Source organism: Capricornis sumatraensis, chromosome 6 (assembly GCF_032405125.1).
Source record: "Capricornis sumatraensis isolate serow.1 chromosome 6, serow.2, whole genome shotgun sequence".
In the NCBI taxonomy this organism is placed as follows: Eukaryota; Metazoa; Chordata; class Mammalia; order Artiodactyla; family Bovidae; genus Capricornis; species Capricornis sumatraensis.
This window is the reverse complement of record NC_091074.1, coordinates 86150381-86166625: the sequence shown is the minus strand read 5'-3', so window position 1 is coordinate 86166625 and position 16245 is coordinate 86150381. Positions and strand designations below refer to the sequence as shown.

At 36.3% G+C, this 16245-nt stretch overlaps 1 protein-coding gene across 2 annotated transcripts in view; it reads left to right on the top strand.

The window, feature by feature from the left end:
• Positions 1-16245, top strand: part of GKAP1 (G kinase anchoring protein 1) — a 79653-nt gene that overhangs the window by 26513 nt on the left and 36895 nt on the right. For both annotated transcript variants that reach the window (XM_068974243.1, XM_068974241.1), the window contains exons 6-7: positions 647-770; positions 3599-3621. In XM_068974243.1, coding sequence (XP_068830344.1) covers positions 647-770; positions 3599-3621 — 147 coding nt within the window. The remainder of the gene's footprint in view (positions 1-646; positions 771-3598; positions 3622-16245) is intronic.

The window sequence follows — 16245 nt, the reverse complement described above, 5'->3', positions numbered from 1 at the left end:
GGAGAAATAAGCATAGTCAGAAGTATATTGAGGAAATCAAGAGATGCTTAAAAAAAAAAGAGTCTTTGGATTTGGCTTTTGAAAAAGAAAACTGAAAGTGTGAGTTTGTCAGTTGTGTCTGACTCTGCCACCCCATGGACAGACCCCATAGCCTCTGTCCATAGAATTCTCCAGGCAAGAATACTGGAGTGGATTGCCATTCTCTTCTCCAGGGGATCTTCCCAACCCAGAGATCGAACCTGAGTCTCCCGCATTGCAGGCAGATTCTTTACCATCTGAGCCACCAGGAGGTTGACTTTAATTTTAGTGTCAGAGACTAGCAGAAACCAGATTTCAGTTTGTTTGAGAAAGGAAATTGACCCTAGATTATTGTGTTAACTTTGGTCCTAAAATGAAGAAGAGGATGAGTAACTCAAGAGTTATAGATCAAGGTATAAGCTTTTAATTTTTATCTTAGTGTTTAATAGGCAAAAGATTAAGTATATCTGTAAACAGGTAACTTTTTATACAGTTTGGCTAGCCTCTGTTTTGATTTTTTATTTGCCTCTTATCTTTAAAAATATGACTTTAAGGAACATATTGCATATTGGTGAATTGATTTTACTGGTGTAAACCAAGCTTAATTATTGTTGGTAATTTTTTTTAGGAATATGAAAATGCTGAAAATGCATCGACTCAGTCAAAGGTTATGAATAAAAAAGACAAAAGAAAGACTCATCAGGGAAAAGACAAACCTCTCACAATATCACTAAAAGAGTTTCAATCTGAAGGTAATATATGTACAAAATCTATTGAGCCAGAGAAACTATTCTGAGTCTTTGTATACTTAAGTTTAAGTACCTTTCTAATTTTTAAACTAAGATTGTTTCATTAATATGTTACTTAGAATGTAAAACATGTAAACCTGCTTGGAAATAAACTATTTGAGGGTTAAAGTGATTTAAAGACAGTCATTAAAACCTCATAAGGTTTCAGTAAGAATTTATCTTTCTGTATTTCTGAATTTGCCCCTTTTCTAAAATTCACTGAAAATAAAAATTGATATTTGTAGTTTTGAGTCATCTTGAAACATATTATTGTCCTTACACATAAAGTAATTTGACTTACACTAAACCAGAAATAGGAGGCTTCCCAGGTGGTGCAGTGGAAAAGAATCTGCCTGCCAGTGCAGGAGACGTAGAAGACATGGGTTCGATCCCTGGGTTGGAAAGATCCCCTGGAGAAGGAAATGGTAACCCACTCCTGTAATCTTGCCTAGAGAATCCCATGGTCAGAAGAGCCTGGTAAACTACAGTCCATGGAGTTGCAAAACAGTTAGACATGATTTAACAACTAAATAACAACAAGCCATGCTTACACCAATCAAAACAGTTGCTGAACAGATAAACAGCAAGGTCCAACTGTATTGCAGGGAATTATATTCAAAGGAAAATAAGAGTAGTTGCTGACAAAATGAACAGCTGTTTGTTCACTGATCTTGAAGTCAGTTTGCCTCTTATGAATTTAAACTTAATACACTGGTCATCCCTTGGACTGTAGCCCACCAGGCTCCTCTGTCCATGAAATTCTGCAGGCAGAGAATACTGGAGTGGCTTGCTATTCCCTTCTCCAAGGGATCTTCCCAACCTGGGGATTGAACCCAGATCTCCTGCATTAGAGGCAGATTCTTTACCATCTAAGCCACCAGGGAAACCGTCAGTGAGGATTAGTAAGACCATAACAGTAATATATATTTAAAAAAAAACTTCACTGTTTTAAGAAACAAGCCTGTCTGTGAGTTCAGTTCAGTCGCTCAGTCATGTCCAACTCTTGGTGACCACATGAACTGCAGCACGCCAGGCCTCCGTGTGCATCACCAACTTCCGGAGTTCACCCAAACCCATGTCCATCAAGTCGGTGATGCCATCCAACCATCTGATCCTCTGTCATCCCCTCCTCCTCCTGCCCTTAATCTTTCCCAGCATCAGGGTCTTTTCAAATGAGTCAGCTCTTCGCATCAGGTGGCCAAAGTATTGGAGTTTCAGCTTCATCAGTCCCTCCAGTGAATACCCAGGACTAATATCCTTTAGGTTGGACTGGTTGGATTTCCTTGTAGTCCGTGAAGTTAGTAATAAATTTAGAGGATTGCATTGTTTGCATTTAAGGATGAGGAAAGTTTTTCCTGTAGCTGACTTTTCCGATTAAGTCACTTGTTTTGGGGTTAAAAGAACAGATACATGTTAAATTTCCAATTTTAGTAAGAATGATTTTATGTAAGAGTTATGTCATTATAAACTAGGCAAAGATATGAAAAGAATGTTTTTAAAAACTTTATTTATCATATGTTTCAATACCATGTAAATTTATTAGATGAGTTGAGAATGACATTAGTATGATATTGTTAAAGGCTGGCTGCACAACTATTTCAAAACATGATAAACACTATCATGATTCTTCCCTGGGTTTCTGGCTTCACGTTGAATACTAAGTAGAACATGCAAGAATGACTGAGTAGCTATCAGGATTTGGTAGTTTGACCTGAAACACAATTTTGACATTTACTGGTTTTATGGACTCTATTCTGATCAGTGGATGCTTTAGAGAATTGGACCCAGCTTTTAGATTTACAAATAGATTTCTCATAAGAAACTATGCTGTTAAATTATTTTTAGTCTTTGAGAATGGAAAGTTTCTACTGTGCCTGAGAAGTATTGTTAAATATTAGATACCTTGATCATCTCCAATTTAAATAAGAACACTTGCTACCTATTAGTTTCAGCCTTTGTCTATGTGGATTCCCTGTGTCTTCCTTGTAATCATTTCCCAGAAATACCATGTTGTTACTAAGTCAGTAGTTTGTTTAATTTTGATATAGTTGTGTCAACATAAATATACATTAATTTTTACGATTTTTTTCATAGTATTATCACTATAATATGTGGTTTTAAAATTTTAAAAAAACCTAGCTAATAGTTTTACAGGACACAAATTACTATTTTACCTTTTATCCCACAAAGGCAGTGGTCTGTACAATCTTTACTTTGTGATTTGATTTTAGACATGTTTACCTCTCTTCACGTGCTCCCCCCAAAAAAATAGTTACATGAAACAACAAATCTAAAATATATGAAATTCAAATGTTTAGAATTTAATAATACCCCTTGGTATGGGTGGCAGTTAGTGGGATATGAATCCTTAAGCTGAACAAATTAGTAATTATATGGTAAATTTTAACATCTTATCCCTAGAAAAGTAAATCTGATGTGAGTCCCAGACAACCCCCAAATGACTTCTGTAACTCCTATTGTTGTTGTTCAATCGCTAAGTTATATCCAACTCTTTTGCGACTCCATGGACTGTAGCCCACCAGGCTTCTCTGTCCATGGAATTTCCCAGGCAAAAATATTGGAGTGAGTTGCCATCTCCTTCTCAAGGGGATCTTCTTGATTCAGGGATGTAGGCGAATTCTTTACTGCTGAGCCACCAGGGAAGCCTGGTGTAACTCTTATAATTTTGAAATTCTTTTCAGTAACTTAGTTTAAATATTTTGCACATATTGAAATATTTTATATGTTAATGTACTTCAATTAAGTCTCACTATTTTTTTTTTTGTTTACAGATCACATTAGTAAAAAGACTGAGGTAAGTGTTATTGTAACCATTTTTATTCTAGAAAACATTTGTTGGTTTTAAGAGTAGTACTTTAGTGTTTATAAGTTTTTTTTGAGATATAGCCATTTAAAGGATAGCCCACGTTTGTCATGAATAATTAAACTCAATCCTTTGTCTTGCAATTAAAATGATATAAAGTACAGTACAGTAGAATAAAAAATACTGTTTGCATGAAATACAGTATCATTTGACTTTAGCATCCTAATTATTGTGTGTCTAAAGGTTACCACATGAAAAAAAAAATAAAGGTTACCACATGTAAGTTTAAAATTTTAGGGAAAAGTGGTATAATACTTGAAACTTTATTAAAAAAAAATCCTGAAACCATGACTCAGAATATTTTGGAGTTATAGAAATTGTGAGCTAAGCTGTGATTTTATTGTTTATACCTATGGATAAGATTAACCTGGTCATATATTTCTCTTATCATTTGCCATTAGAGGGTAGTGCAACCTACACATACTTTTCTAGTGTTATTGGTTACTTTTTTCTGTTAAGACTAATACAGTCTCTATAAACCTTTTAGCATTGGCAGATACTTCTATAAAATACCTTCTAATATTGAGGAAGATACTAATAAAATGTTAAGGGTTCTTTGGCTTCTTTAGGTAATAATCTAAGGTTTCATTATTTTTGTGTCATGTATATTTTCTTGTTAGTAATTCCATTAATTGATTTTTTTAATAGTAAGATGTTCCTTGATTTCACTGTAGAATACATACATAGTTTTGACTATTTTTGTTTGTTTCAGATGTTTTCTTGACAGGTCAGGGAAATGAAATCCTTGCTAAGAAAACCATATCTATATAACTCTAACTATATTAGTAATATAATCCTCAGCTGTGTACTCAAACACAAAACTCATTTATTGTTAAAACAGATGATTGAAATTCTTTTAAAGTTGTTTACAAGCCACTATCACTGTTTTTAGATTAAAATTTAAATGACTGCAAATATAGACTGAATATTATATATTAGAAGATCCTCTGAAGAAGGGAATGGCTACCCACTCCAGAATTCTTGCTTGGAGAATTCCATGAACAGTGGGCTACAGTCCATGGGATCGCAAAGGGGTGGACACGACTGAGTGACTAACACACACACACACATTAATTATGTGTTTGAAAGTGGAAGATGTGTACTTTTGGACTGATTTTACTTTTTTTTAATCCATTGATTTATTGGGAGGGTAGTTTTATGCAAATGATAAAGCAGATACATGTATTCTTCAGATAGTACTGGCAACTGTTAGTGGAGGGAAAGATAATTTTTATGAGCTATTTATGCTTGCTTTTTTTCTTCACTGACATGAAAGGAAAAAAAAAAGCAGACTGACAGGATCTATTTAATATATTTAACCCAAGTTGCATTTAAACAAACATGTGACATAACATATGTTTTGTGTTTCATTATAGTTCTAGGCCTGTATTTATCTATTTTAAAATAATTTGATATGTAATAAAATTCACTGTGAGTAATCTTGATGATTAAGATGTTATAAACATTTGTAAATACAGTCTAATTATAATTTATTTCCTACATAAATATTTTAAGAAATTGGTCACAAAAATATGTATCACATTATTCTATGATATGTATTAAAAATATACCAAAGTTATGTTCTGCTACTGTTGAATGTATTACTGATTTTCTGGGGATTTGGATACTTAAACTGAAGAAATTGAAGAAAATAGGGAAATTGAAGAAATTAGGGAAATTCTTAAATTGAAGAAAGTAGGGAAAACCACTAGACCATTCAGGTATGACCCAAATCAAATCCATTATGATTATACAGTGAAAGTGACGAATAGATTCAAGGGATTAGATTTCATAGAGTGCCTGAAGAACTATGGATGGAGGTTCATGACATTGAACAGGAGGCAGTGATCAAGACCATTCCTAAGAAAAAGAAATGGAAAAAGGCAAAATGTTGTCTGAGGAGGCCTTTCAAATAGCTGAGAAAAGAAGAGAAGCTAAAGGCAAAGGAGAAAAGGAAAGATATTCCCATTTGAATGTACAGTTCCAAAGAAGAGCAAGGAGAGATAAGAAAGCCTTCCTCGGTGATCAATGCAAAGAAATAGACGACAGCAATAGAATGGGAAAGACTAGAGATCTCTTCAAGAAAATTACAGATACCAAGGGAACATTTCATGCAACGATGGGCACAATAAAGGACAGAAATGGCATGGACCTAACAGAAACAGAAGATATTAAGAAGAGGTAGCAAGAATACACAGAAGAACTATACAAAAAAGATCTTCATGACCCAGATAACCACGATGGTGTGATCACTCACCTAGAGCCAGACATTCTGGAATGCGAAGTCAAGTGGGCCTTAGGAAGCATCACCGTGAACAAAGCTAGTGGAGGTGGTGGAATTCCAGCTGAACTATCTCAAATCCTAAAAGATGATGCTGTGAAAGTGCTGCATTCAGTATGCCAGCAAATTTGGAAAACTCAGCAGTGGCCAGAGGACCACAGGACAAGGTCAGTGTTCATTCCAGTCCCAAAGAAAGGCAATGCCAAAGAATGTTCAAACTACTGCACAATTGCCCTCATTTCACACGCTAGTAAAGTAATGCTCAAAATTCTCCAAGCCAGGCTTCAATGGTACGTGAACCGAGAACTTCTAGATGTTCAAGCTGGATTTAGAAAAAGCAGAGGAACCAGAGATCAAATTGCCAACATCCATTGGATCATAGAAAATGCAGGAGTATTACAGGAAAACATCTGCTTTTGCTTAACTCTCTCCACTTCCCTTGAGTGTGGGATGTATTTAATAACTTGCTTCCGAAGGTAGACTGTAGAAAGGGAGGGAAAGTAACTACACTGGAGAAACCTGGCAAACACAGCCTTGCCAGGTGATAAATGGTTAATATTAGTGTTAAATCATGTTGGTAGTAGGTATCCTTGATGTGATGAGAACGGCCTAATCCTCTGTGGTTTTTTCCCCTAAAACACGTCTAGTTTTGAGAAAAACAGCAAACAAATGCATATCCAGGACCATTCTACATAATAACTACCATTCTACATAATTACATTGTAATACATTGTACATACTGTACAGTGTAATACATACATTGTACCTGTATGACTTGAAAATATAAAGGTCATCAAAAATGAAGTCTGAGAAAATGTCATGGCTCAGAGAAGGCTAAGGAGACAGGATAGCTAAATGTAATATATCCTGGATGGGATCTTAGAACAGAAAAAGAACATTAGAGAAAACTAGTTCTAGGGAAATCCAGATAAAGTGTGAAGTCTAATTATAGTAATATGCCAGTAATGGTTCCTTAGTTGTAACAAGTGTACCACAATTATGTAAGAAGTTATCAACAAGGGATATTGGGTGAGAGATATGTATGGAAATTCTCTATTATCTGAAACTTTCCTGTAAATCTAAGACTTTTCCACATTTAAAAGTTTATTTTAAAAATTGATCAGTGGGTTCAAGTGTTGTGAGCCATTATAAAGTTAGGGTTAAGGGTAGTAGCTATTAATCATTATTTCCTTGATTCATTATTTTTTTAGAGCTGTTATTTAACTTTTTACTTCAGGAATACCTGCATATAATAATAACTGAATGGTAGAATTTATAAAATCAGTGGTATCTCAACTATTGTCATTCTCTTACTACATATTAAAATCCTCCTCATGTTTCAAGATTGACTCCGTGTCAAGCTGTACAGTGTATGTGCTATACTTTCTCATACTACCTTGCCTCCCATGTATTCTTTCCTTCCACCTTTCTCAGTGGTGTCTTGTCTATGAATAGTTGTTAGTTCTTATAAGAGTGTGAAATCAGGAACAATGTATGTCACCATCTTGGTGATGTCACACGCCTCCATCTTTCTTTATTTGGCTAACTATGCTTTAGAACTTGGCCAAAGACTCACTTTTTTTCCTGGAAAAGTTACCTCATCGTGGTCTTATTTAGATACCCAAACATCCTGTGTATGCTTCATAGCACTCAACATCCTGTTTTATCACTGTTTTGCTTCTTGAATAAATTTGATTTTTTTGAAATCTGGGACCATGTCTTACTGCTTTAATTTCTCTGGTAGTCCTAACTCCTTTCATTGTGTGTGTGTGTGTTTGTGCACATGTGTGCATGCATGCACTAACTCCTTTCATAATGTGTGTGTTTCCACATGCACACATGCACTAACTCCTTTCATATGGTGTGTGTTCACATGTGTGCATGCACTAATTCCTTTCATACTGTGTGCGCGCAGTGCACTCCTTTCATTGTGTGTGTGTGTGTGTGTGTGTGCACATGTGCACTACTTTCATACCGTGTGTGTGTGTGTGTGCTTGCCTGCACATGCATATGCTCAGTCGTGTCTTGACTCTTTGTGACCCCATGGATACATGAATGTTATTTGATGAATGAATGTTCTGCCTTCCTACTAAAACTTTCTCTAGCCTTTTTGGACTGCTTCTCCTGTGTATTTTTATTACACTGTAACAGAGAAACATGTTTTAATTGCTCTGCCAGTTCAAGCACATTGTTGGGGTCTTCATGGAGCTCAATATTAAGAAGAATTCTGAGACTGCATCCTTGCTCAGCAAGAAAAAGTGCCACTATCAGTTAATTATGTTTGCCATTAATAAAAGAGGAAGAAGTGGCTTCATGCTTTACAGTTATTTTTCATCTCTGACATGTTCAGAACAGTGCTTAATTATTACATTTATTATTATATTGTGTGATAGTTTTTATCTTTCTCAGTAAATTGTGAGTTCCAAAAGAGTAGCTAATATGTGGCATAGTGCTAATTGCATAGTAAAGGTTTAACAAATAATTATTTCAAGTCAGATTCAAAACTTGAGTCTGTCAGGGTCTGTTCTAGGGGAGAGAAGATAGGCTTATCCCATATATAATGAAATTTTTAATATTATGCTTAAAGAAAGAACACCATTATTTAGATTTCTTCTTGGAATAAATTTGGAGCACTCAAGTGTGGAAAAGAGAAATAACATACCGATGGAGCATTTTGACGTTTGTATGTTACTGTATATTAAGGTGTCTTAAAACTTTACAGCTAGGAGGTTGTTCTTCTAAAATGTGGCTTAGAGCCCTTAAAAATATGAAACAAATTGTCAACAAGTGCATTTGTATTTGTCAGTTTATAAATGATACATTCTTCAGATAGAAAACAGGTACTCAGTGGGAAACTAGATTTGTTTTTAATTGAAGTATAATTTTCACACAGTAGAATGCACTGGTCTTAAGTATGCAGCTTTGACACATATGTAAAGTTATATGACCTACATTTCTATCAACATAAAGAACATTTTCATTACATCAAAAAATTCCCTGCTGTACCATCCCTGTCATTCCTCGTGCCCTGTCCTGCTTCCTACAGGGAGCCATTTTTGTGGTTTCTACTGTCATAGGTTAGTCTTGATTCTTTATTTAAAATAAAGCATACAGTATGTTATTCTATGGTCTCAGCAAAATGTTTGAGGATTCATCCATGTTGTTGTGTATCACTAGTTCTTTTCCTTTCCATTGTTAAATTATGTTCTGTGATGTAAACATGTCACAATGAGCTTATTCATTCCCCTGTTGGTGAACATTTGGTTTGTTTCCATTTTTTGACAGTTATGAATGAGGCTGCTATGATATTTTAAAGAACAGCTTTATCAAGGTATAATTTACAGGTACTATAAACATCCATTTTAAATGTACCTTTTTTTTTCAAGTGTACTGTTCAGGTAATTTAATGTGACTATTTACAGAGTCGTACAGTCATTACCATGATCTAATTTTGGTAAACTACTGAAGAGTTTTCCAAAGTGGCTGTGCCATTTTATACTTGTGGAAGTATAGGTAGAAATTTGTGAAATAAGGAAAGTTATTGTTGCATTCCCAGCAGGAAGGCTAAGAAAAGGTTTTTTAATGATGCTAACTAACTTTAGTACTTGGACTCTGTTCAGTTCAATTCAGTCACTCAGTTGTGTCCGACTCTTCTCGACCGCATGGACTGTAGAACGCCAGGCTTCCCTGTTCATCACCAACTCCTGAAGCTTACGCAAACTCAAGTCTGTCATTCAAGTCTGTGATGCCATCCAACCATTAGGTCCTCTGTCGTCCACTTCTCCTCCCTCCTTCAATCTTTCCCAGCATTAGGGGCTTTTCCAGTGAGTCGGTTCTTGTTCTTCTTGTCAGGTGGCAAAAGTGTTGGAGTTTCAGTGTCAGCATCAGGCCTTCCAATGAATGTCAGGCCTGATTTCCTTTAGAATGGGTTGGTTGGATCTCTTTGCAGTCCAAGAGACTCTCAAGAGTCTTCCAGCACCACAGTTCAAAAGCATCAATTCTTCAGTGCTCAGTTTTCTTTATGGTCCAACTCTCATATGACTACTGGAAAAACCATAGTTTTGACTAGATAGACTTTTGTTGGCAAAGTAGTGTCTCTGCTTTTTAATATGCTGTCTAGGTTGGTCATAGCCTTTCTTCCAAGGAGCAGGCATCTTTTAATTTCCTGGCTGCAGTCACCATCGGCAGTGATTTTGGAGACCCCAAAATAAAGTCTGTCACTGTTTCCATTGTTTCCCCATCTGTTTGCCATGAAGTGATGGGACCAGATGCCATGATCTTTGTTTTCTGAATGTTGAGTTTTAAGCCAACTTTTTCACTCTCCTCTTTGACTTTCATCAAGGGGCTCTTTAGTTCTTCACTTTCTGCCATAAGGGTGGTGTCATCTGCATATCTGAGGTTCTTGATATTCCTCCCAGCAATCTTGATTCCAGCTTGTGCTTCTTCCAGCCCAGCGTTTCTCATGATGTACTCTGCATATAAGTTAAATAAGCAGGGTGACAATATACAGCCTTGACGTACTCCTTTCCTATTTGAAACCAGTCTGTTGTTCCATGTCCAGTTCTAACTGTTGCTTCCCGACCTGCATACAGATTTCTCAGGAGGACGGTCAGGTTGTCTCATGTTCCCATCTCTTTCAGAATTTTCCACAGTTTGTTATGATCCACACAGTCAAAGGCTTTGGTGTAATCAATAAAGCAGAAGTAGGTGTTTTTCTGGAACTCTCTTGCTTTTTCAATGATCCATCAGATGTTGGCAATTTGATCTCTGGTTCCTCTGCCTTTTCTAAAACCAGCTTGAACATCTGGAAGTTCTTGGTTCACATACCGTTGAAGCCTGGCTTGGAGAATTTTGAGCATTACTTTGCTAGTGTGTGAGATGAGTGCAATTGTGCAGTAGTTTGAACGTCCTTTGGCATTGCCTTTCTTTGGAATTGGAATGAACACTGACCTTTTCCAATCCTGTAGCCACTGCTGAGTTTTCCAAATTTGCTGGCATACTGAATGCAGCACTTTCACAGCATCATCTTTTAGTATTTGAAAAAGCTCAGGTGGAATTCCATCACCTCCACTAGCTTTGTTCATTGTGATGCTTCTTCCTAAGGCCCACTTGATTTTGCATTCCAGAATGTCTGGCTCTAGGTAAGTGATTACACCATCATGGTTATCTGGGTTATGAAGATCTTTTTTGTATAATTCTGTGTTCTTGCTACCTCTTCTTAATATCTTCTGTTTCTGTTAGGTCCATGCCATTTCTGTCCTTTATTGTGCCCATCATTGCATGAGATGGTATCTGTAATTTTCTTGAAGAGATCTCTAGTCTTTCCCATTCTATTGTCCTCTATTTCTTTACATTGATCACTGAGGAAGGCTTTCTTATCTCTCCTTGCTCTTCTTTGGAACTGTACATTCAAATGGGAATATCTTTCCTTTTCTTCTTGCCTTTAACTTCTTTTCTCAGCTATTTGAAAGGCCTCCTCAGACAACATTTTACCTTTTGCATTTCTTTTTCTTAAGGATGGTCTTGCTCACTGCCTCTTGTATTACTGTCTCTTGATCACTGCTGTTAGTACAATGCACTCTTGAACTAAACTTTAAATGAAGAAACATTTTCAATTTTTGTTTGTATTCCTCTATGCCAACAAAATCAGGAAGTGTAATTAAAAGCAAAATGCTTTTTAAAATAATAAGTTGTAATAATTCTTATAAATCTAATAAATGATATATAAAACCTATATTGGGAAAACTATAGGAGACACTGTGTTCATGGATTGGCTTACTTACTATAAAGGGGTCACTTTTCGTCAAATTAATATGTAAAATCAATGTAATCTCAATCAAAATCACAGCTTAGTTGTTAAACTAAAAATGAAATCACTTCTAAAATTAATGTGCAAGTGCAAAGAACCAAAAATAGCCAAAATGCTCTTGAGGAAGAAAAAGATAGGCAGATTTGAAAAATCAGATATCCAAGATTTTTTAAAAAACTAATACAGTAAGGATTAGACATAGTAAAGTAAGTAAGTAAAGTCACTCTGTCATGTCCGACTCTTTGCGACCCCATGGACTGTAGCCTGCCAGACTCTTGAGGAGCCTCCTAGTCCATGGAATTTTCCAGGCAAGAGTACTGGAGTGGGTTGCCATTTCCTTCTCCAGGGGATCTTCCCAACCCAGGGATCAAACCCAGGTCTCTCGCACTGCAGGCAGACTCTTTACCATCTGAGCCGCCAGGGAAGCCTGGATTTGCCATAGTGATAGACAAATAGACCTTTAGAACAAAATGGCCCATAAACAGAATAGCCATGTATGTCCCTTGATTGTAGCAAAGTGATGTGAATATTACTGGAAAAAGGATTTACTCTTTAGAATAAGTGGGGGTTTGGAGACCAACCGAATGTATGGGGCGGGGTGGGGGGAAAGATGGGATTATGACTTCACATCAGTTCAGCTCGGTTGCTCAGTCCTGTTGGACTTTTTGCAACCCCATGGACTGCAGCACGCCAGGCTTCCCTGTCCATCATCAATGCCCAGAGTATACTCAAACTCATGTCCATTGAGTTGGTGATGCCATCCAACCATCTCATCCTCTGTCGTCCCCTTCTCCTCCTGCCTTCAGTCTTTCCCAGCATCAGGCTTTTTTCAAATCAGTCAGTTCTTTGCATCAGGTGGCCAAAGTACTCGAGTTTCAGCTTCAGCATCAGTCCTTCCAATGAATATTCAGGACTGATTTCCTTTAGGATGGAATGGTTGGATCTCCTTGCAGTCCAAGGGACTCTCAAGTCTTCTCCAACACCACAATTCAAAAGCATCAATTCTTCAGCATTCAGCTTTCTTTATAGTCCAGTTCTCACATCCATACATGACTACTTGAAAAACCATTGCTCTTTTGGCTTAAAACTCAACATTACTTCACATCATACACAAAAATTCATCCACAGTGGATCAGAGGCCTAAAAGTCAAAGGCAATGTTCCAAATAATTCAGGTGCAAATGCAGGAATAATATGTTCATTATTTTAGGGTAAGAAAAACACAAAAGCTACTAACTGTAAGTGTGTACACTGAATCAAGGACTTTTTCCCATTGAAGTATATTAGAAGAATGAAATAATGGTCTTCAGAGTAGGGATATATTTTTTCCGAAAAACTCAATTGAAGAATGGATGGAAAAACAAGTACTCATGAAAGAGCATATTTACTTTTGCTTAAAGCATACAAAAAGATGTCCAGCCTCTTTCCTAATCAGGGACATACAAATTAAAACCACAGTGAGAATAGTATTTACCTTCTGTGTTGGCAGAAATCAGAATCTGAAGATTTGAAGTGTTGCTGAGGATGTAGAATATGAACGTGTGTGCTAAGTCATTTCAGTCATGTCTGACTCTGCAACCATATGGACTGTAACCCTCCAGGCTCTTCTGTCCATGGGATTTTCTAAGCAAGAATACTGGAGTGGGTTGCCATGCCCTCCTCCAGAGGATCTTTGTGACCTAGGAATTGAACCCGTGTCTCTTGGCAGGCAGCTTCTTTACCACTGGTGCCACTTGAGAAGCCGCCAAGAATAAGGAATAGTACACTGCTTATGAAGAGGTAATCTGTTACAAACAGTTTGGTCCAACATAGTATTGGAAATCCTGATCAGGGCATTTAATTAGTCAAGAAGAAATAAAAGGCATCCAAATCAGAAAGGAATTAGTAAAACTATCACTGTTTACAGATTACTCTATTTGCATTTGACCCTTGACTAGTGCAGGGGTCAGGGGTGCCAACCCTCCATGTAGTCAAAAATCCATGTGTAATTTATAGTTGGCTATCTGTATAGCCAGTTCCTCTGTATTAGAGGTTCCTCTGTGTTTGAAGTTTTGCATTCACGGATTCAGCCAACCATAGCTAGTGCAGTACTATAGTATCTACTATTGAAAAAATCTGTATATAAGTGGACCCACATGGTTCAGACTCTTGATTGTTCAAAGGTCAGTTCTAACATAGAAAACTATAAAGACTTACCAAAAAACTATAATTATAACTAATAAGTGAACTTTGCAGAGTACAAAACCAGTATACAGAAATCTCTCATTTCTGTGTACTGACAGTGAACTATCAGAACAATTAGGAAAACAATCCCATTTGCAGTTGTATCAGAAAAATAAAATACCTAGAAATAAATTTAACCAAGGAGGTGAACACTGAAAACTGGTGTACACTGAAAACTACAGGAATATCCTAGGAGATATTTCAGATACCCTAGGTTCAGTTCTAGACCACCGCAATAAAGCAAATAGAGCAGTAGAATGAGTCACACAAATTTTTAGTTTCCCAGTGCATATGTTATGTTTACAATATACTATAGTCTGTTAAGTGTACAATAGCATTAAGTCCTTTAAAATGTTCATATAGTAGTTAAAATACTTTATTGATAGAAAATGCTAATCATATGACAACATAGGATTGCTGTAAACCTTCAGTTTGTAAAAAACTCAGTAACTGTGAAGCACAGTAAAGCAGAGCATAATAAATCAGGGTATATCTGTATTCTCATCCATTTATTCCTGTGGTCCATTTATTCCTGGTCCATTTATTCCTGTGCTAATACTGCAGTGTGGTCATCACATCATAATGTCTTATATATGAAAGAGTGAGGGGCAGTTGTTAGTCATATTAAGAAAATCAAATTGGATTTCTACCTTCCATCATACATTAAAATCTATTCCACATAGATTAAATAGTTATATATGAAAGAAATTATACCACCCTTAGAACTATAAAATACAGGAGAATATATTTCTCACTGAGGGATAGGGAAAAACTTATCAAAAACACTATAAAATGAAAGGTTGATAAATTTGATGCTGCTCAAAACAAGTAACCTGTTTTCCACAGAAATACTAAACAATTTTAAAAGACAAGGTACAAATTGAGAGAAGCTATTTTCAATACATAGAACTGATAGACAATTAGTGTCCACATACATAAAGAACTATCACATGGTTAAAAAAAGAGATTGTCTTATTTTTTTACTGGCTCATAGGATAAAAAGTTTTAAAAATGGATAAGAGACATCAAACATTTTACAAAACAGGGAAATATTAATAGCAAAAAACATGAAAAAATATCCAACTTTGCTACTGTTGGGAGAAATGCAAATGACGACCACACTGAGAACTTTTTTTCCCCACTCAATACATAGGCAAAAATTATGAAGTTTGGAAATACCAAGATTCAGAGGTTATAAGTCAAAGGAGTTATGGATTGGTTTACGTTGGTGGAAATGTAAATTAGTACAAATATTTTGCATAAGTTTGGTGTTCTTGGAAATAGATTATAACCCAGGAGTCAATAAACTTCTGTAAAGGAATAGGCAGCAGATATTTTAGGGATACATCAAAATCTCTTTCACAAGTACTGAGCTGTGCCACTATAATATAAAAACAGCCATAGGCAATACATTAATGAGCATGGATGTGTTCCCGTAACATTTTATTTACAGAAAACTGCAATAGGCCCCTTTTGGGCTGTAGTTTGCTGATCCCTGATAGGACCTGTCAGTTCTCATACAGATGTATGTGCCTAGAGAAACTTTGCCATGTATCCTGTAATCTGTGTACTTGAATGTTTATAAATGTGTAACAGCCCAGCCAAAAACAGAAAAATCTAAATGTAAATATTCAGTGGAATGGATAAATTTTAATTATAATCACACAATGGTTTATGCAGTAGTGAAAATTAGTGTATAAATCCAGGCAACAAAATAGATGAATCCAAAAGGGAATGTTAGGTGAAAAAATCTTAGAACCATATCAAAGTGATACCAATTTTTAAAAACATAAAATCAAGCAAAACTGAATTCTCTTTCCAAAAATGTTTAAGCTACATATAGATCAGGTCTTAAGGTTTTTTGGGCTTCCCTGATAGCTCAGTTGGTAAAGAATCTGCCTGCAATGCTGGAGACCCTGATTCGATTCCTGCGTTGGGAAGATCCGCTGGAGAAGGACTTTCATGGAGGACAATCCATGGACTGTGTAGTTTATGGGGTCGCAAAGAGTCAGACACGACTGAGCAGCTTTCACTAAGGTCTGACTTCCATTTTACAGGATAAATAGGGATTAGAAGCACAAGTTAAATTATACCTAATGGAATCAATGAGGCAAATCTAGAAGATGGACACTTTGTAGGACAGTTGGCCTGGTCTCTTCAGCAAAGTGTTATGGAGAAGGAAGGGTGGAGTGTGGGGAGGGGATGTTCTGGATTAAAGGAGATGTGAGAAATGATCAGTAAAA